The 21,604-nt window shown below is 48.2% G+C and overlaps 1 protein-coding gene across 9 annotated transcripts in view; it reads right to left on the bottom strand.

Annotated features, from left to right (window-relative positions):
• Positions 1–21,604, bottom strand: part of ANO1 (anoctamin 1) — a 218,213-nt gene that overhangs the window by 179,418 nt on the left and 17,191 nt on the right. For 4 of the 9 annotated variants that reach the window (XM_017948167.3, XM_017948168.3, XM_009185432.4 and 1 more), the window contains exon 1: positions 18,843–19,097. The exons of 1 other annotated variant lie outside the window; for it this stretch is intronic. In XM_017948167.3, coding sequence (XP_017803656.1) covers positions 18,843–18,900 — 58 coding nt within the window. In that variant the 5' untranslated portion in view covers positions 18,901–19,097. Of the gene's footprint in view, positions 1–18,842; positions 19,099–21,604 lie in introns of those variants that run through there. 4 more of the 9 variants (XM_017948164.3, XM_017948166.3, XM_031653790.1 and 1 more) reach the window with 2 other exon arrangements.

Below are 21,604 nucleotides of genomic sequence, written 5' to 3'. Positions count from 1 at the left end.
CATTAAAAGTGGGACAAAAATTGAAGTGGTTTGAGGTGTATGTGGTGTATGTTGTCAAAGATGAAGGCAAATATCACACCTTTTTAAAAAAAGAGCTAAAGGAGTAAAACAATTAACACTGGCAGAAAGAAAGACACATAGGCCAATGGAACAGAACAGAGATCCCAGAAATAAAGCATTCTGGACATGGTCAAATGATCTTCCACAAATGTGCCAGGACCACTCAATAGGAAAAGGACAATCTCTTCGCCAAAGGTTGCTGGGAAACTGGATATCCACATGCAAAAGAATGAAGCTGGATCCTTACCTCACGCCATATACAAAAATGAACTCAAAATGGATTAAAGACCTAAACGTAAGACCTGCAAATACAGAAATGCTAGAAGAAAACACAGGGCAAAAGCTTATGACATGACTTGGCATTGTTTCTTGGATATGAGACCACAGGCACAGGCAACCAAAGCGAAATGAGACTCTACTGAGCTCAAAAACTTCTGCACAGCGAAGGAAATAAATAGAGTGAAATGGCAATTTACAGAGTGGAAGAAATATTTGTAAGGCATATATTTGGTAAGGGATTAATATCTAAAATATATAAAGAGCTCCTGTAACTCAACAACAACAACAAAATCCAATACTCTGATTTTAAAATGAGCAAGAGAATTAATAGACATTTCTCTAATGAAGACACAAATGGTCAACAAGCACATGGTAAGATACTCAACATCGCTAGCCATCAGGGAAATGCAAATCCAAACCACAATGAGGTACCATCTCATACCCACTGGGATGGCCACTATTAAAAAAGGTAATAATAATCCGAAGCATAAAATAATATGTTTGGATGAGGATGTGGAGAAACTGAAACCTTTGTGTACCACTGGTGGGAATGCAAAGTAATGTAACTGCAGTGGAAACAGCATGAAGGTTCCTAAAAAAAATTAAAAATAGATCCAGTAATTCCATTGCTGCGTGTCTCCCCAAAGGAATTTAAAGCAGGATCCCAAAGAGATATTTGCACACCTAGGTTCATTGCAGTGTTATTTGAAATAGCCAAGCAAGCTGTGGAAGCAGCCTAACTATTCATCAGCCGACCAATAGAGAAGCAAAATGTGGTCTATCCATACAAAGAAATATCGTTAAGCCTTAAAAAGAAAGGAGGTTCTGCAACATGCTAACGATTGAATGAACTTTGAGGATATTATGCGAAGTGAAGTAAAGCCAGATACAGAAAGGCAATTACTGTTGGATTCCACTCATGGGGTATCTAAAACAACCAAATGCTCAGAAACAGAAAATAAAAGGGCGGTTGCCAGGGGCTCAGGGAGGGGAAGTTGCTGTTCAATGGGTACAGAGTTTCAGTTTTGCAAGATGAGGAAGTTCTAGGGTTCTGCCGCACAGCAATGTGCATACAGTTAATACTAGTGAACCGCACACGTAAAATGATTAAAACGGGCCGGGCGCGTGCCTCACCCCTGTAATCCTAGCACTTTGGGAGGCCGAGGCGGGCGGATCACCTGAAGTCAGGAGTCCGAGACCAGCATGGCCAACGTGGTGAAATCCCGTCCTTACTAAAAATAAAAAAATTAGCCAGACTTGGTAGTGGGCACCTGTAATCCCAGCTACTGGGGAGGTTGAGGCAGGAGAATGGCTTGAACCAGGGAGGTGAAGGTTGCAGTGAGTCAAGATCAAGCTACTGCACTCCAGTCTGGGTCACAGAGCAAGACTCTATCTCAAAAAAAAAAAAAAAAAAAGTGAAATAAAGGCTGTTTGAGAGATCAGCATCTGTAGGTAAGGGGCTGTGTGTGGGGTTCAGGGCAGAGAGCAGAGGTAGGGGGAGGTGGGTTGGCAAGCTTCATGTGAGCCTGGGCGCGCCCACCCCAGGCAGTCCCTCGACTTGCAAGTTTGCTTACAGGGCTGGGGTCAAGTTCAGATAAGGAAGAGCTGTAGGCAGGAAGAAGCCATGAGGGATGAAATGCCATGATGGGAGGGGGAAAACCAGGTTAACAATGGGAACACACGCTTGGGTGGAAGGATGTTTTAGCATCAAATTGGATGTGAAATCCTGGACTAGTTCGTGCTCACCGGACGCCATGCCCAGCAGGGAAACTGGCTTGCAGGTGGAGATGGGCGTCCTCACCCCTGAGATGGTGCATGAGACTGCCAGGGAGGTGTGTTTAGGGACCAGAGCGTGTCTCCACGTAGGTAAGAGCTGAAGATAATCTCTTCCCACAAATGTGGTCGTTGGTTGCCTAGCTGGTTGCACCTGCCATCCCAGAGTTTGCAAAACTTGTATGTGTTGGTATTTTATTTCCCCACACTGGTGCAAACTGTTTTACACACTGAAAAGTGGAAATGGATTTGCCACTTGGTCCACAACTGTTCTATCGCCGTCAGTTAAAAGAGAAACGGTCTTCACGTAATTACTACCAAAAATGATCAGAATCCATCCCTGGACAGGACGGATGTCTGCTCTTCACAAGGAGTCAAAAGCCACAACTTTGGTGGTCGAGATGGAGAGACACTTTAAAGACTGGACTGTCCCTTCTCGGTCACTCCCAGGGATTTTTCCACTTTGGTTTCTTTGGAGCTGGTAAACTCATTGGATCGGTCAACTCACTTGTGAATCGTGCACAGGAAATAAAATGAGAGGGGGAGAAAGACATGGCTTTATTTATAGAAACCTCATTTTGCTATTCATCGAATAAATAAACACAACCCACCTCACACTAAAAATATGCTTCTTAAGATCAACAATGAGGCCATGTTTGGCTGACTCCACAGAGAAGCGGAGATTGCAGACCCTAGGAATTTCTCACAGATGTGTCCTAGAATAATTCAGGACAGTGTGCCAACAAGAACGTTTGATTTCCATTGACATTTTAAGCAACATGCCATCTCCTCCTTGGTTCTGAAGCTGGCAAAGAAAAGCCTTATGCTCTGATATATCAGTTCGGGCTGTGTGACTTCTGTCATGTTACTTCACCTCTCTGAACCCCAGCTTCTTCACCTGTAAAATAATGATAATGATATCTATCTGTGAGGGGATTTGTGTGGAGTAAGTGAGAACACAAACACATAATAAAATTCTAAAGACTAAAGAGATGTTCAGTAACCAGTGGTGACACTTGTAATGCACCCACAATGAGAATTTTTCTGTCACCAATTCTTTTTTTTTTTTTTTTTTTTTTTTTTGAGACGGAGTCTCTCTCTGTCGCCCAGGCTGGAGTGCAGTGGCTCGATCTCAGCTCACTGCAGCCTCTGCCCCGCCAGGTTCTAGCAATTCTCCTGCCTCAGCCTCTTGAGTAGCTGGGATTGCAGGCACCTGCCACCACGCCCGGCTAATTTTTGTATTTTTAGCAGAGATGGGGTTTTGCCATGTTGGCCAGGCTGGTCTTGAATTCCTGACTTCAGATGATCTACCCACCTGGGCCACCCAAAGTGTTTGGATTACAGGCGTGAGCCATGGTGCCCGGCCTCTGTCACCAATTTTAATTCCACAAGTCAAGGGCTGTTCAAAGATGTGCTGGTGTAAGTCAACCTCACTTGTGCCCACTGTGTTAAATCTCTCCCAGTAGCACTGAAAGCTTATTTGCCAAGTCTAGAAGAAACCAGGGCAGCCACACAAAAGATATCTCCATTGCTCCACGATATTTTTTGAGGGCAGTGTGATGGAGAAGCCCGTGGTTGCAAGCCCTGAGAGCCAGGAGATGCTGCGTAACTTCACGATATGCTTTATTCTCATAGCCCCCATCTGAGAGTGGCATGGAAGACTGGGTTCCCGCTGTGTGGATTTGAGCGCAGTCTTCACCACATCACAGCCATGTGACCTTTGAGGCTGCCTCATCTTAAATTGGGGAAGGAGCAGTGCCTCCCTCGGAGGGCGCAATGACAAGTCATAAGATGGTCCCTATAAAAGTGCACATATAAGCATCCGGCGTGTGGTCACACACAGCAAATATTAGCCCTTGTAATTTCTAAAAACCATATCATTTTGTAACCTGTTCTTTTTGCACACACTCTCTCTCTCATTTAACTGTGTTCTGGATCACATCTCACTACTCTAAAGCTCACATCTAGCACAGACCAGATGCTTGAAAAACATCCGGCCAAAAAGACGGGAACACAGCCCTACCCTCATGAAGATAAAGTCAGGTGGGGTGCAGGGTGGTAAGACCACTTTGTGAGGACCTGGGGTTTTGGAGGCTGCTGAAGGAGCCCCTGGTGGGTTCCTGGGGACTGGGAAGAGGTTATGAGGGAGGTCCAAAGGGTCAGAACAGGAGGAAAAGTGCCTCAGGCTGAAGAAGGAGCTCATGGGGTGGTCTGGACAGGAACGTGTGCCTAGATTCTTCCAGAAGTGGGGAGAGGCTGTATGGTTGGCACATGGAGGCTGGGAGCACACGGCAGGAGCTGAGGGCCCGGGTATAGCAGCCTCACACTATTCCCTGTAGGGTGTCCACGGGTCGCCACCCAGCCCCTACTTAGGGTCCCTTCTCTTTCATTGTTCTAAGTGAAACAGTCTTTGCCCACCTGCTCAATCAATTCTGTAGGATATGTTTCTAGAATTGGAGTGATTTGATCAAGCGGTAAACATCTGTTTTATTGGTGCCATCCTCTCCATGAATACAATGACCTATCCATCCACCCATTCCATTCATCCACCCATTTATCCATCCATCCATCCATCCACCCACCCATCCATCCATCCATCCACCCACCCATCCATCCATCCATCCATCCACCCACCCATCCATCCACCAACAATTTACTAAGCCCCACCTCTGTGCTAAGCACTGGAGATAAAGGGCAATATGCCCTCCCAGCACAGAGTAAGCTTCCCACAGCCTGGAGAGGGCTATAGAAGGAAACGCTTTCCATACAAGAGCGTGCTGCATACAGGAGGTTCACAGTGAGTCTGTGGGAGAATTGGTGACGACATGCCGCCAAGCTGTCCTGAGACCAGTGGGACTATATCGGAGTCAGGAGACAGCTCGATTTCCACAGGCTGAACCATTGTAATATCGACCAATGTCGCCAATTTCATGAGCGTCTCAGATGTTATAATGTGCATCTCTCTGATGATGAGTTAAGCTGTCTTTTCTAAATAGCCATTTGGGGGGTAAGTCGCCTATTGCAGTCATGCCGATTTTCCCGTTGGTGTGTTGGTCTTTTATTTTAAATTGGTCTGTAAATACGTGTATTTTAGAGCGATAAAAACAACTCTTTATGGGATACTCAGCAAATGGTGACTCCTTGCTTGTTATTTTTCTTTCTGTTTTGTTCATGGTGTTGTTTCTTTTTTTCGAATCTGTGAAAGTTAAAAATTTTTCCTTGACAGTTTCCGGGTTTTGTACTGTGCTCAGAAAATCTTTCCCGAAGATAATGTAAGTGTCCATCTTATTTTCTTCTAGAATATTTATAATTTTATTTTTACACTTAATGGTTTTGTTTTTTTTTTTTTTTTTTTGAACTTAGAGCTTTACTTTGCCAGGAGCTCACTTTGGGGTATTAGGGGTATAGAATCAGACAGGAACCAGAGTTTGCTTTTCCCTCAATGGTTGTTGGTCCTTTCCAACAGATGAAGTACACGATGGCACCCATGACTTCTTTGAAGCTGTTTCCTGACCTATATCTTCTAACTGAACTGAAAAATACAGTCACGCACCACTTAACCATGGGGATTCTGAGAAACGTGTCATTAGGCGTTTTCATCGTAGTGTGAAGATAGAGTGCTCTTACACAAACCTAGATGACGTAGCCCACTGTACAGCCAGGCTGTATGGCGTGGCCCGTTGCATCTAGGGTACAAACCTTCATAGAATGTTACTGCACTGAATACTGTAGGCAACATAACGGTAAGGCTTTTTTTTTTTTTTTTTTTTTTTTTTTTTGAGATGGAGTCTCGCTTTGTTGCCCAGGCTGGAGTACAGTGGCACCATCTCGGCTCACTGCAACCTTCGCCTCCCAGGTTCAAGCGATTCTCCTGCCTCAGCCTCCTGAGTAGCTGGGAATTCAGGCGCCTGCCACCATGCCTGGCTAATTTTTGTATTTTTAATAGAGACGGGTTATCACCATATTGGGCAGGCTAGTCCCAAACTCCTGGCCTTGTGATCCACCTGCCTCGGCCTCCCGAAGTGCTGGGATTACAGGCGTGAGCCACTGCACTCAGCTGGTAAGTATTTTTATATCAACACATAGAAAAGGTACAGTAAAAACAAGGTATTACAGTCTTACGGGACCACCTGAGATTGTAGCACCACAGATTGAGGCCACCCAATCTTACGGGACGGTTTGGGACCACCATTGTTCTGTATGTGGTTCATCATTGACCAAAACATCATTTCAGCACATGGCTGTAATTTAAACACTCCTTCCAAAATAGTGTGGTGGTGGCGCCTGTAATCCCAGCTACTGGAGAGGCTGAGGCAGGAGAATGGCGTAAACCAGGGAGGCGGAGCTTGCAGTGAGCTGAGATTGCACTACTGCACTCCAGCCTGGGCGACAAGAGTGAGAATCTGTCTCAAAAAAACAAAAACCAACACACATACACACACACACACACACACGCAAACATCTTATTGAAGTGTCACAGATATACACAGAAAAGCACCTGCAATACGTGTGCAGCTCAACACGTTTTGCTAACACATGCCCATGCACCCAGCACCCGGCAGCACCTTCATTTCCCTCAGGGCACTCTTCTGGTTTCTATCCCCATGGATTCATTTGCCTGCTTTTGTGTGTGGTAGAAACGGGATCAGGTACCCTTTTGTGCCTGGCCTTTCTTGTTCAACATGAGATGTGTGAGATTCACTGCGGTTGCTGGGAGCAGTTGCAGGTGATTCTTCCTGTTGCTGTGGAGGGCAGCACGGTGGGAAGGGACCGTGAGATAGTCATCCATCCTCCTGTCTGAGTGTGGACAGGCCCTGCAGGAGTTTCCAGTTGTGGGCCATCATGAACAGTGCTGCTGGGGACACTTGGATGTGTGTGTATTTCTGTTGAGTGACTACCCAGGGATGGCTTTGCTGGGCCACAGACTACGTGTTTGTTCAATAGTAAATCTGCCTATCAGTCTTCCAGAGTATCAGTTTCCACACCCATGAGCAGTAGGCAAGGGTTCCAGTTCCTCCATGTTCTTGCCAAAGCTTGGTATCTCGTGGGCTTTGCATTTCACCACTCAGGTGTGTGTATGATGGTATCACCAGGTGGTTTTGCTTTGCATTTCCTGATGACGAATGAACTTAAATGCCTTTTCTTATGCTTATCAGGCCTTTTCCTTTAAAATGCTTTTTAATGACCTGACATGATTTTTAGATTGGTGGGGAGCGTGCGTCCCCCCCGCCCATCTCTATTTCTTACTAACAAACTTTCCCTTATAAAGCAGGTGACACATTCCATTTTATTCCTCTGTGAGTACCTCAAACACACAAATGAAACATCCAGCTAATTACTGGCAGAAAAAAAAACCTCCCCATTCATTTTTTTTTTCTCAAGGGCTCATTTTGGGTAGCTATGTCCCCACTTTATTGTCTCCATCCAACAAGTGATCTCACTTGGTTGCAGTTACAAAAGTTTTCTTATGGGAATTCCCCTGGGAGTCCTCTGTAAGTTCCTTCCTGAGACTTTATCTTGGCAGCAGCGAGCATTTGGTTACACCTGGCTCAGAAACTCACAGTAAAGCACCATGGGCCATGCTCTGAATAGAATTCTTTGGGGCCTCCCTTCCCTTTTGTCCCAGTGCTAGGAAAATCCCTAGTACTCTCATCGGACACTCCCCAGGGTGGCCATGTGATAGCCCTCCCTCCTGCCCCCAGTGCCTCCACATTCACAAAAGGATAGGAACCCCAGCCTGTTTGATCCTCAGTAAGGCACGTGGATCCCTGGCCAATTTGCAGCAGAAGGAAAAGCTGCCGTACAAATGCTTCATTCATTCAGCAAATGTCTATTGAGCATCTACTAAGTGCCAGTCCCTGTGCTAGGCATTGATTCACGATGAGCCCAAGAGACACGGCCCTTTTCCCCTGGCATTTATGTTAGCAGGTGAAGAGGGGCAGATAGTGCGTAAGGCCAACACATTAGAATCCCGTTATGTTCTCAGAAGCTGCTGCTGAGCACGGAACCTGGCAAAGCACTCTGTGCTTCTTATTCACCTATTGTTTAATTGATAACTCCAATGAGTTAGGAATGAGGAAAGCTGATATGAACGTATTAGTTAAGGAGGATCCCAGTGTGATCAACTTCAGCAAATTCAGCTCAGGATGGTCTCATAAGTTTCATAGATTGATGGTTCCCATCTAAATCCTTCTATAGCCCATTAAGAAATCTCCAGTACTTCATTTTTTGTTGGTTTCTTTGTTTTGAGACAAAGTCTTGCTGTCACCCAGGGAGGAGTGCAATGGCATGATATAGGCTCACTGCAACCTCTACCTCCTCCTGGGTTCAAGCGATTCTCCTGTCTCAGCCTCCCAAATAGCTGGGATTACAAGCACATGCCACCATGCCTGGCTAATTTTTTATTTTTAGTAGAGACAGGGTTTCACCATGGTAGCCAGCTGGTCTCGAACTCCTGACCTCAGGTGATCCACCCACCTCTACTTCTGCCTTCCAAAGTGCTGGGATTACAGATGTGAGCCACTGTACCCGGCCTGAAATCTCCAGTACTTCAAATACCAATGCTAGTAGCTTGACAGTAGAGAAGCCCGACAGCCCCAGCAGCAGCCAGGTGATCAGGGTCCATACCAGCAGTGATAAGTCATGGTGACAGTATGTAATCTTGATATGATGCATGAGAATGGCTCTTTACCTTGGTGGTCTTCCTCCTTCAAACTAATAATCCCAGATGAATAATGAGAAGAAAGTTCCAGTTGAGGGACAGTCTACAAAAGACCTGACCAGCACTTCTCAAAACTACCAGGGTCAACAGAAAACAAGGAAAATCTGTGAAACTGTCATAGCCAAGAGGAGTCTAAAGAGTCATAAGGACTAAATGCACTGTGGTGCTCTGGAAGGGATCCTAGGACAGAAACGGGTGTTAGATAAAAGCCAAGGACATCTGCATACACTATGGGCTTTAGACAAAAATGTACCAGGGGCTGGGCGAGGTGGCTCATACCTGTAATCCTAGCACTTTGGGAGGCTGAGGTGGGTAGATCACAAGGTCAGGAGTTAGAGACCAGCCTGGCCAACATGGTGAAACCCCATCTCTACTGAAAATACAAAAGTAGCTGGGTGTGGTGGCACGCGCCTGTAGTCCCAGCTACTCAGGATGCTGAGGCAGGAGAATTGCTTGAACTGGGGAGGTGGAGATGGCAGTGGGCCAAAATCATGCCATTGCACTCCAGCCTGGCTGACAGAGTGAGACTCCATCTTAAAAAAAAAAAAAAGCCGGCCGGGCGCGGTGGCTCAAGCCTGTAATCCCAGCACTTTGGGAGGCCGAGACGGGCGGATCACAAGGTCAGGAGATCAAGACCATCCTGGCTAACACGATGAAACCCCGTCTCTACTAAAAATACAAGAAAATTAGCCGGGCGAGGTGGCGGGCGCCTGTAGTCCCAGCTACTCAGGAGGCTGAGGCAGGAGAATGGCATGAACCCGGGGGGGCGGAGCTTGCAGTGAGCCGAGATCGCGCCACTGCACTCCAGCCTGGGGCACAGAGCAAGACTCCGTCTCAAAAAAAAAAAAAAAAAAAAAAAAAGCCAGCGTTGGTGCATTAATGGTGATACACATACCACACTAACATAAAATGTTAAAAACAGGGGCAACGGTGCGCAGTATGTGGAAATTTTCTGTACTATCTTTGCAATAATTCTGTAGAGCTAAAACTGTTCTAAAAGCAAAAGTTTACTTAAACAAAAACAAAGGAACGATGATGATGACTATAATCTGATGTGAATATACCTGGCTGGAAGTGAGCCTGTCTCAAGCCTACTGTGTGTGTCTGGTGGGGAAGAGCTTGTGAAAAGCAGTCTGAACTCACACCTCTTGTGTCATTATGTAGAAACAAGTCATGAAAAAGACAAAACCCAGTTGGCTGACTTTGGAAATGTAACATGCAAGCTGATGGGAGCAGTTTGGGGCTATTTTTGATGTGACAGCATCACCCCAAACCAGTCATAAAATGAACATTCTTGTTTGCATTTGACAAATCATGCTTCCTCTTTACCAAGTATTGAAGAGAGTTGTTCTTGATAAATGAGTGAAAATTAAAAATTGCCATCATATATATAGATGATATCTATAGAGATTATCTATATTATTCAAAATATATAGAAATCTCTCTCTTCCTCCCTCCTTTTATCTGCCTATCTCCATCCCTCCATTCTTTCATCTCTCCATTCATTCATTTGTTCATCCATCCATCCACCCATCCACCCATCCATCCATCCATCCATCCATCCATCCATCCATCCACCCATCCATCCATCCATCCATCCATCCATCCATCCATCCATCCATCCATCCACCCATCCACCCATCCATCCATTCATCCACCCATGCATCCAGGGAGAGGGGAATTAACACATAAATTCACACTTTTCAATAATAGATCAGCATCCAAAATGAAATATTTTTGCTTAAAATCACTTCTTTATCATATATGACAAAAATGAAATAAAATGGTGGATTTAATTCGCAGGAGTCTTCTGAGACCAAGAACACCGTGCAAGGGTTTCCTGAACCCCAGTGGTGACACTCAGCTAGCCCAAGGACCGCTTAGGTCTCTTCCAGTTGTGGCTGTGGGGGGTTTAATGACAAATTGGGGGAGTAAAATCAAATTGGCAAAAACAAGCCTGGACCTGCCTTTTGGAACTTGGTCAAGTACAGGGGGGGAGTGATACTGACTGAGTCCTCATGAAAATGAATGTGGGGCAGCTGTGTGAGTGCCCAGGGAGAGGGCCCTGGTGTCACATTGCAGAGGGAGCGATGGGGCTACAGGCCAAAGGCCTACAGGTACCAAGGGCCCAGGAGCAGGGAAGAGGGGATGAAGGGCTATAGGAAGGCCAGTGAGGCCAGACGGAGAGGGCAGCTGGGGGAGAGAAAGGAATCCAGAGAGGCAGGTGAGCCCCGCTTGCAGGCAGGCCATGAAGAGAGAAAGAGTGAAGTCATCTTGTTTGTCTGTAGACATGGAAAGCAGCGGACAGATTCCAGAAATGCACAGGAAGGGACACCAACTGCACCAGGCAGTGGACTGGAAGTGGGGACACAAACCAAGGGGCAGGGATACAGTGGTGCCCACAGTTTTGTGACTTGAAAAGGGATGCAGGCTGGGGAGATCTGAAGATGGAGCTGGGACGAGGAAGCAAACGCTACCTTTGGCCTAGTGCCCACCTTGATCAAGTTTGCAGGCAGGAACCAGAATATAACCCGAGGCCCTCTCCCTTTTCCCCCGAATTCCCAGACTGTCCCAATATCCAGCTGTTGACAGTCCAGGAAACACAATGCAATAAACATTATGCCAGATTATGCCTCCTTTCTCATTGCTAACATCAATAGCTCCATTTCCACCACGTTCAGACTTTTGTGTTGAAGTGCCATGTAAATGCATTAAAAAATCATTACACACCGGAGGCCATATGTGGGCAGAAATCATTCCGATTAAGTGTAAAAGGGAAAGAATTAAGTCTTGGGTATCAAGGGTAGTGTTTGCACACCACACCCAGAGGCAAACAAGGGTGCAGCTGAAGACAGGGTGCTGTCTCAGGAGGCGGCAACTGGTCCCATGGGGGTGGCGCTGACATTCCCAGGGTTGTGTGGGTTTGGCTGCATGTGGGCACCCAGAGCCCAGACAAATCATGGCAAAAGGCCCAGAGGAGGCAAAATGTCCCCATGAGCTGCCATGAGAAAGGAAGCTGAAATTACCAGGAAGGCATCTACTGTATGTGTGGGTCCCCTTCCAGGGCTAAATACATGAAACTAGTAATTTGTCTACCTAATGGCCATGTGACCATTGTCAAATGGATCTCTGAGGGCTGGGAAGGCTTTTAATGCTTCATTACGCAGTATGAAAACCCTGGCATGTATGCCCAGTGCTGAAGGCTGAGGGCCATGATAGACATTGACGGAGGGAACAATGCCAGGCAGAGGCAGGCACAGGGAGAGACGAAGGCCTCACCAAACAGTCCAGCCTCTCCAGTGTGGCTCCTGCAACAGCAAGGCAGTCACAGGGACATGTCTTCTCTCCAGGGAGCTGGGGATGCAGCAGCTGAGTTGGTGAGGACCCAGGTTGGAGCCAGGAGACAGAGCGGCAGTCCCTATCCTGCCATGCCTAACTCTGGTAGGCCTTGTCTCTCAACATCTGAGTCTCAGGGGCCTCCCCTGCCCAGCCAGGTGTGGCTGGCCCATCCTGATGGATTCACAGAACACTCTTGGCTGTGGGAGCTTAGGCACATTCCTTGCTCTTTCATTTCCTCAGTTTTCTTGTCTGGAGTTCAAAGTTTCTCCTAATATAACTTAACATGTATTAAAGGGAATGACATGAGTAAAGGGCTTGCAATAGTGCCTAGAACAAAATGAGTTGACAAAAATCTGTCAACTACCATCCATCATCCATCCATCCATCCATCCATCCATCCATCCATTCATCTATCCAGCTGTCCAGCTCTCCATTCATCCATTTATCCATCATCCATCCGTCAATCCACCAATCCATCCATCTATCCATTCATCCATCCATCCATTCATCTACAATCCATCCATCATCCATTCACCTACCCACCCATCACTCATCCATCCGTCCATCTATCCATCCATCCATCCATCTATCCATTCATCCATCCATCCATTCATCTACAATCCATCCATCATCCATTCGTCTACCCACCCATCACTCATCCATCCATCTGTTTATCCATCTGACTTTTGCCAGGACTGCCATGGCCAGGCCCTGGGCTAGGGCTAGAGAAATGAATGAGACATGGTTCTTGCCACCAAGTAGACCAAGTCCATCAAGGGAGACAGAAGTGGGGGACGAAATTAACTGAGACACGAGTTGCTGCATGCTCTAAGAGAAGTGGGAGCTGAGCTCGCATGGTATCAGCACAGAGGTAGGGGGCCTGGGATATTGGGGTGGACCCATTATCGGCACACAAAGCTTACTTAGCCAGAATTAGAAGCCTTTCACAACACAGATCATAGTATAAAGCTGCATAGACTGCACTCCATGAGAGCAAGGGCTATAGCTACACTGTATCCCCACCTTCTGGTCCTATGGCTGCATTATATCCCAGTTCCTGGAATTGTGGATACACTGTATCCCCCATTTCTGGTGCTGTAACTGTCCTAAAGAAGGAGATGCATCTATGACTGTTTAGTTTGATTTAAATGATGCATCCAACTGCAGAGGCAGAAGTTTCCTCAGCTATTTACATCACAATATGGAAGAGAAACTCACTGGGTGAACCATTTCCACAGAACATCGGGTTCTGTTCACAACTGGGATTTGCCCATCACTGCAGGTGGCATGGTGGTCTCCTAGGCAATGCCTCCTTCAGCCTCTGCATTTGGTCACAGAGGACAGGGGGCAGGCTCCTCTCTAGATGGGTCACTCCTACCCCTGCTGTCAGTGGAGAAATCTGTCTGTGGTCTTGGGGTTAACGTTGAGTCTGTCTCCTTGTAAATGTCCACACAGCATCCCAAACCTACCCCAAGTTCAAATACACCAAGTGCTCGGAATGACAGCTGGTGTGCAGGAAGTGTGCCAAATGTCAGCTTTTGTGATTGTTGTAATTATTAACATGCTCAAAAGCAAACCCCTACAGAACAGTCTTTTCAACAAATTGTGCTGAAACAAATGGATATTCACATGCCGAAGAATGAAGTTGGCTCTCTACCATACTCCACATACAAAAATTAACTAAAAATGGACTGACCTAAATATAAAAACTAAAAGCATAAAACTCTTAGAGGAAAACATAGGGGTAAATCGTTGCGACCTTGAATGTGGCAATGAATTCTTAGAGATGACACCAAAAGCATGAGCAACAAAAGAAAATGTAGATAAGTTGGGCTTCATGAAAATTAAAAATTTTGTACATCAAAGGACATTATTGAGAAAGTGAAAAGACAACCTACAGAATGGGAGAAGATATCTGCAAATTATTCAACTGATAAAAGTTTAATATCCAGGCTCTATAAAAGCTCCTGCAATCCAACAACAAAAAGACAAACAACTCAATTAGAAAATAGACAAAGGAATTGAGTAGATATTTCTCCAAAGAAGATAAACAAATGATCTATAAGCACAGGCTCAACATAGTAACATAGTGATTAGGCCAATGGAAATCAAAGCCACAATGATATACCACTTCACACCCACAGGATTGCTGTAATTGAACAATATATATATCAAGTGCTGGTAAGGGTGTGGAGACTCTAGAACCCTTGTACACTAGTAGTGGGCCTGTAAAATGGTGTAGTCATTGTGTAAAACAGTTTGACAGTTCCTTGAAAAAGTTAAAGATAAAACTATACGATCTAACAATTTTACTTCTAGGTATATACCTCAGAGATTTGGAAATAGGAACTTAACAGACACTCACATGCAAATGTTCATTGCAGCATTTTCAAAATAACCAAAAGATGGAAATAACCCCTGTCTGTCGATAGATGAATGGACGAACACAATGTGGTATATCCATTCAATGGAACATTATTCATCCATAAAACTAATGATTACTGATATATGCTACAACATGGATGCCTTGAAAACATGCCAAGTGAAAGAAGCCAGACACAAAAGGACAAATATTGTGTGATACCATTTATATGAAGTATCTAGAATAGACAAATGTATAGAGACAGATGTTAGAATAGATAGGGATTACCACGGGTTAGGAGAGGCAGGGTGGGGTGGGGAATGGGGAGTGACTGTTTAATGGATACAGAATTCCTATTTGGGGTGATGAAAAAGTTTTGAAAATAGGTAGTGATGATAGTTGTATGACATCATGAATGTATTTAATGCCACTGAATTGTACACTTAAAATGATTAAAATGTTATGGTATATATAATATCTACCACAATTTAAAACAAAACAAAACAAAACAACAAATAGTAAACCTCTCACTTATCCCCACTCAAACCTCTCCTTGTGGACTCTTCCTTTTTCAAGCCACTCAATCTGAAAATCTCAGAACCATTTTTGATGACTCTCTTGCTCTCAGCCTCCACATCCCATGTGCCGGCAATTCCTGTGGGCCCTACTTTCAAAATAGACCCGGGGTCACCCTCCCCCACCTGCCTTGTGCACCCGGATTATTGCAAGAGCTTCTGAGCAAGCTTCTGCCCCTGGCCCATCAAATTGTTCTCTGCGGGACAGCCAGAGGATCTGTTAGAACCCAAGTCAGCCCAGGTCCCTTCCCTGCTCCAAACCCTACTGCTCCAAACCCTACTGTAGTGGCAGGTGGTGGGGAGGGGGTGGAGAGTGTTATTTAGCTCCCATGGTTACAGTGGCCCTGGCGACCCCCACACTGGCTCCACACTTTCCATACCTCTTGGGTTGCCCCTCCTGCTCCCTCTTTCCTTCCCTGTCCCGCCTGGTTCTGGAATCCACCCAGCATATTCAAGAACACTCGTGCCGGGGCTTCTGCAGTGGCTATTTCTTCTACCTGGAATGTTCTTCCCCCACCTCTTTCAGGTGTGTTCCCACACCACCCACTCAATGTGTCAGGCACAGAGTAGGTGCTCAATAACTCTGTGGGTGAAAGCTTCAGGAGGGAAAACTCTTTCTATCCCCCCTGAATGGGTAAGATATCACTATGATTAAATGCACAGCTTGCTTGCCTGGAGTTCAAATCCTGCCTCTGTCACCAGTGATAGGACCTTGAGTAATCTCTCTGTGCCATAGTTTCCTCATCATAAATGGGGAGGAACAACGGGACCCACCTCATACAGTGAGTGAGGGTTGTACGTGATGATGCAGGTACCAGGGCTTCCATGGGTGACTGGCACGCGGTCACCTGCTCAACCAGCATTAGGGAGCATCATCTCCCCTCCCTCCCTCCCTTTGTCTCCTTCTCCCTCCCTCCTTCTCTCCCTCCTGACCTCCCTTTTTCCTTCCTTCCTTCCTTCCTTCCTTCCTTCCTTCCTTCCTTCCTTCCTTCCTTCCTTATTCCCTCCCTCCTTCACTTGGTGCCTAGCGTACCATTAGTGCAGAGAGGTATGTGGGTTGATTTCCAAGAGAAGGGGATATCCCACTTGGGTTTTGAGGGTTGCACAGGAGTGAGTTGGGCAGACATGTCCCAGGGGAGGGATGCCGCAGACCTCACCCTAACTCCACCTGTCCTTGTGGGAGGTTCAGACCACAAGCATGTAAATAAATAGCTTATTAAAGAATAATAAAGGAGCTGCAAAGAAGGCAGAATGGGAGGAGGCATCTGTGCCAATAAATTGCTCCCTGGGAGCGTGGGCTTGTGGCTTTGCAGGGGAGTGAGAATGAGCAGGTTATAGGATCAGTTACAGAGCACTGGGTGTGACTTCACATCTGGGTCATATGGATGAAGCTTGCAGTGAGGATGCTGATGACAATGACAATACTCACTCATGCAGAGAACAGAGTCAGGCACCTTGGAAAGGCTATAGACTCAAATCGTTTTCACAGCCACCCTCTGGACTTTACAGATAAGGCACAGAGTGGTTAAGCAAGTTGGCCAAGGGCACAGGGCTGCAGACAGCAAAGCTAGGACTGAGACCTGGGAAGCTGGCTCTGGAATTGGGGCTCTCTGTACTTTACAAGTGCTTCCTCTCTCTGGGTCTCGGTGCCGGTGGCAGGAAAAAGGGGGAACCCAGACCTCTTTCTGTTCTCCAACTTTATGGCTTTTTAAATTTCCTATTTGTGGGTGAAGTCACTGACAGCCTCCAGGTGTAAATGGCACGGACAGAGCGAGAGTGGTGTGGTGCTGTGAGGCTTTCCGTGGAATTTCTTCATGCCTGCTGTGGTGGAATGATCCATCTGACAGCAAACCTGAGAACTGAGGCTGGGACACCTTCCTGGAGTTTTACTCCTGACACTGCTGCTACCCAGGGCAGGGGGAAGGGGACACAGTTCCACCCCTCACACAGCTGAGGTGCAGCGGGGGCGACAGGAAAGGCCTGCTCTCCGGGAGTGGAGGCTGAGGCCGTCATCCATCCATGATTACAGCTCAGATCCGATCAGCTGAATCCTCCAGTAAGGAACGCTCCAGGTCCTCACATCTGAGATATGACCCATGCCCAGATGTGAACCCTATAAAGGCCAAAGCACAGGCCTCCAGTACACCCTTGTGCACAGGGAACAGTTTCCTCAAGGTGTCCTAGATGCTTGCTGGGTGATTTTGCCTAGGGTGGAGAAAGGGAGAGGCAGTGGCCTCACAGCAGCTGGACTCAGACATCCTGGGTTCTAGTTTTTTTTTTTTTTTTTTTTTTTTTTTTTTTTTTTTGAGACATGGTCTTGCTCCGTTACCCAGGCTGGAGTGCAGTGGCATGATCTCGGCACACCGCAGGCTCAAGAGATCCTCCTGCCTCTGCCCCCCAAGTAGCCTGGGAACAATAGGCCTCAGTTCTAGTCTTGGTGCCATCAGTTACTGGCTGTGTGGCCTCAGTTTCTTTGTCTGCACAATGGGGATGATCATGCACCCCTTTACAGGGTAGCGCTGAGGATAAATGTGTGAAGCATTTCAATCAGTGCCTGGAACTTGGTGGGATGGTCATACACAGTGAGCTGGGGCTGTGTTTTCAGTGGATCACAGAACGGATCATTTCTACATATGAGCTTGAGGAAGCCTCTCAGGAAGGCGGGACAGCCGGGCTGCACACGAACAGGCCCTGGTGACCCACTTCAGCGCCCAGGTTTTTTGCCTGCTCTGGCTGGAAGGGCCCCTTTCTCTTTCTTCTGGGCCTTTAATTTGATGAGTGTCCAGTGTCACTTCTAGAAGGAAGCCAAACCCGCTGTTTGAAAGGCACGCATCAGAGTAAGTTTCTCCATGGGAATTCGAAAAGAAGGAAAGTCGGGGGAGGGAGGGAGGAAGAATAAAAGGAGGGCTTCCCATGCTATAGTTAGCAGTCCCGGGTTGGCGGTGGCATCCTGAATGCAGGGCACTGCCTCCTAACCAGGGCTTCAGAAGGGCAGAGCTCAGCATGTAACTAAATAAAACCCACTGCACACTGCAGCCCCCTTGTCACTAGCCCACTCTTAGGTTTATTTAATAACCTCTGAACTGGGAGGGGAAAATCGTCCAGGAAACAGGGCTTGGGTCATTTATTTTAAAATTATTGGTACAGAAATATCCTGGGTGGTGATTTATGTGCAGCCAGGGGGGAGGAAATCAGGGACTCCCCCTCCGGCCTAGCGTCCAGGCCTCATTTGTCTCCGGCTAAGTTCCTCCCAGTTTCCATTATGATTTCGAGTCGTAGTAGTGACTTTATATCGCAAATAAATCTCCAGAATAGCACGGAAATATTATGTGTATTAATAGCCTCTGTAAAAACATCCGAAAACCTCGCATCCGCTGCAAGACGCTCCCCTGGGATTGGGAACAGCCCAGCCGGCCTAGCAGATGTGTCCCCAGGGGCCGCGCAGGGGCCCCTGTCGGGCGGCGCCCCCAGCCCCAGCCCAGCCCCGGGGCTCTGTCTGTCGTCTGTTTGTCTGTCAGTGCCCCTGCGACCTGTGACCGACACAGCCCCTCCCCTCTCACCTTTACCGGGAGCAGCGCAGGGAGGACTGTCCCCGCCACCAGAGGTGGGGGTCCCTGTCTCCTGCTCCTCGTGCGCCCCTGAGTCCTCCGCAAGCCACTGTCCCTGGGGCGTCCTAGATCCACTGCGGCCGCGCTGGCGGTCCCTCACCCCCCGTGCCACCCTGGATACTCACGGGCTGTGGGGGCTTCCTTGAGGGGTAGCCCCTCCAGGCCGATGTCGCCCTCCTGCATGGCACGTTCACTGCGCGGCTCCGGTGCACCCGGGACCCAGCGAGTCCAGAATAGGGAGCGACGAAGTCACCCCTGGAGGTCTGCGGCGGCTCTGGGGGCCAAAGTCCGAGCCCAGCTCGGAAGGGGACAGTCCCCTCTCTCCTCCCCAGAGGCAGTAGCGAAGCCGCGCGTGCCGGAGCCAAACTTGGTTGCCCTCGCGCACAGCCGCGCCGCTCCTCCCCCTAGGCTTTTTGGTCTGGGGGTCCCGGCAGACCTCCCCGCCCCCCGGGGGTTACCTGCGGACACCGCCCTCGCCCCGCCCCGCGCTCCCCGGACGCCCAGCGAGCGGCGCGGGACGCTGCAGAGGAGCAGCGGCTGGTCCCCAGGTCCCGGCCCGCCCCCGGCCTCCCGCTGCGCGGGGCGCGTCTCCACCGCTCCCAGACCGTCTTATCAGTTGGGGCGGGCAGTGGGGCCCCGAGCGGCCCTGCGAGGTGCGCCCCCACCCAGGGCCCCAGGGAAGGGGTGTTGACTACGGGAGGGAGCCTTGAGCCAATCCCCCAGAGACGGGCGCAGCCCCGGGCGCGGGGCGGTTCGGTGAGTGGCCCTGGTTCCCCCATCAGGAGAGCGCGCTGGCCCCCTGCCCCAGGGGGCAGGACCCCGACGAATCACTGTCAATTTGTCACACCAGGAGGCGGAAGCCCAGGAATGGAAAGGAGAGCTGGAGGTTACAGGGCACCCGGGGCCTGAACTTGAATCCAGAAATTCGCCTCTGCCCACCCCCCTCCCTGGGCTCCCTCCCGCAAGCCACAGCCTGTGCAGAATGTAGGAATCTGGATAAAGTGAGAGGGGTTTCAAAGTGGGGGAATGTCCCGTTATGTGAAGATTCCAATTAACTGAGGCTAAGAGGACTGGAACCGGGGGTGCATCCAGGGACCAGGCAGAGCCTCTGATGCACAGCCTGTCCCCGACCCTTCCTCTTCCCCGCCTCGTGGGTTCAGGGCAGGAAGCCGGGGTTGCCCCTCTCCAACCCCCTGTGGTTCAGAAACCAAGCTCTAGACAATTCAGCATCCTCAGAGACAGCAGCGATGTGGGCACCAAGGAGGGCGTGGAGAACTGCAGTGCCGGCGCCTCCTTGTGTACCCACAAACCTCACACCCCTGACATCTCCAGATAAATACCATAAATTCTCAGGCAGAACTACCATAAACAGAACGGTAAGTGGCTCCGTGACCACAGGAGAGGCTGTGGGGGACAGGGCAGTCACCTCACCTTTTGAAATGGCATCTGACAATTTCTGCACCCCAAGGGAGGAGCTGGCTTGGTGCTGAGGACCAGCCCATGCCAGGGACCCGTGGATCACTTGCCAAGGTAACACTTCACCTGGTGCCCAGCTTTGGCTGGGCCCTGAGGGAAACAGACCCGGCTACCCCTGGAGGACAGATCACATCCCTGGAGGACAGATCACATCCCGGTGGAAGGGATCTGGATGGAGGAGAAGCAGTCCTCCTCCCCACCAGGCCTGCTGGGATTGGTACCCTAGGGCACTGCCCCAGGAGGAAAACACTTGCTCTTGAAGCAGCAAACCCACAAAGCAATGTTTCCTGCTGGGTCTCCTTCCCTGCCCCAACCTCAGTGCTGTACTGTATAAGGAGAGGAGAGACAAGGTTCCTTCCTCACAATGAGTCTGAAAGGAAGGTGACCTGCCATTCTCCTTAGCAATGATCTGGTTTCAGTCTGGACTCAGAAATTGGAAGACAGGCACTCAGTGGGATTTTATTCTCCGTGGGCGGCAGGCTCACCCCTAGGAGACCATGCCAAGAAGCCCTGGGATGTGTGCCCCAGGAGGGCAAAAGAGGATGGATGGAAACCAGAGCTGTCCTGGACCCTTGCGGAGGTTACATTCATTTCACAGAACTTTTCCATCTGACCATTGTGCAGAAGTCGAGATAAAAACTCATTTTTCTTGGAAGGGTCTGATAGCCAATGTGATACATAGCAATTGCTCAGTTATGTAAATACACAGAGAAAATTTTAGAATTCTTACCCTTGGAATGATGAACTATAAACCAAAAAGGCTCAGGGGGAAAAAAAAATGTAAATACGTACTGGGACTATTTTTAACTGTCATTGTTTACCTTTTTGGGGCAGGGATGGACTATTGTATATTTAGCCAGATTTAAAATGCACACATTATTTAATGCATGATTATTAGCAGAAATACGTTAAACAGCCATTAATAGATGTTGATTCATTCCGATTGAAGCCGCTTTTTCTTCTTTTCATTTTCTTGCCTCCAATTAAGTTGCGTTCAGATGAAACCCTTCAGCTGTGGCCAACATATGCAAAAATGCCAGTTGAAGACCCAGACGTTTAAAAATGATATTTTAGTAAATACCTGAACCAGCTCATTTTTAAAAAGATTGCTCTCAGCTGCTATTTTGGTAAGTGTCATCACGTGATAGTGATGCCAGGCTGGGGAAGGCTGGGCTGCCCATGTGGCCAGCAGGAGAGGGTGGCCCGGAATAGGATCACCCAGAGAGGAGCACCCGGAGCCCCCCGCTTATTTTCCAGGGAACCCCATGCTGCAGACCCTCTGAAGCTGAGGGCCTCCCCGACACTCTGGGCACGCCAGGAAGATATTTATGTCAACAGCAGAGTGGGGCCAGTGCACTGGCTCGGGGAGGTGGCGTGCCTGTCATTACAACATACAGCCGTCATTACGGAA

Source organism: Papio anubis, chromosome 12 (assembly GCF_008728515.1).
Source record: "Papio anubis isolate 15944 chromosome 12, Panubis1.0, whole genome shotgun sequence".
In the NCBI taxonomy this organism is placed as follows: Eukaryota; Metazoa; Chordata; class Mammalia; order Primates; family Cercopithecidae; genus Papio; species Papio anubis.
This window is presented reverse-complemented; position numbering and strand designations above follow the sequence as displayed.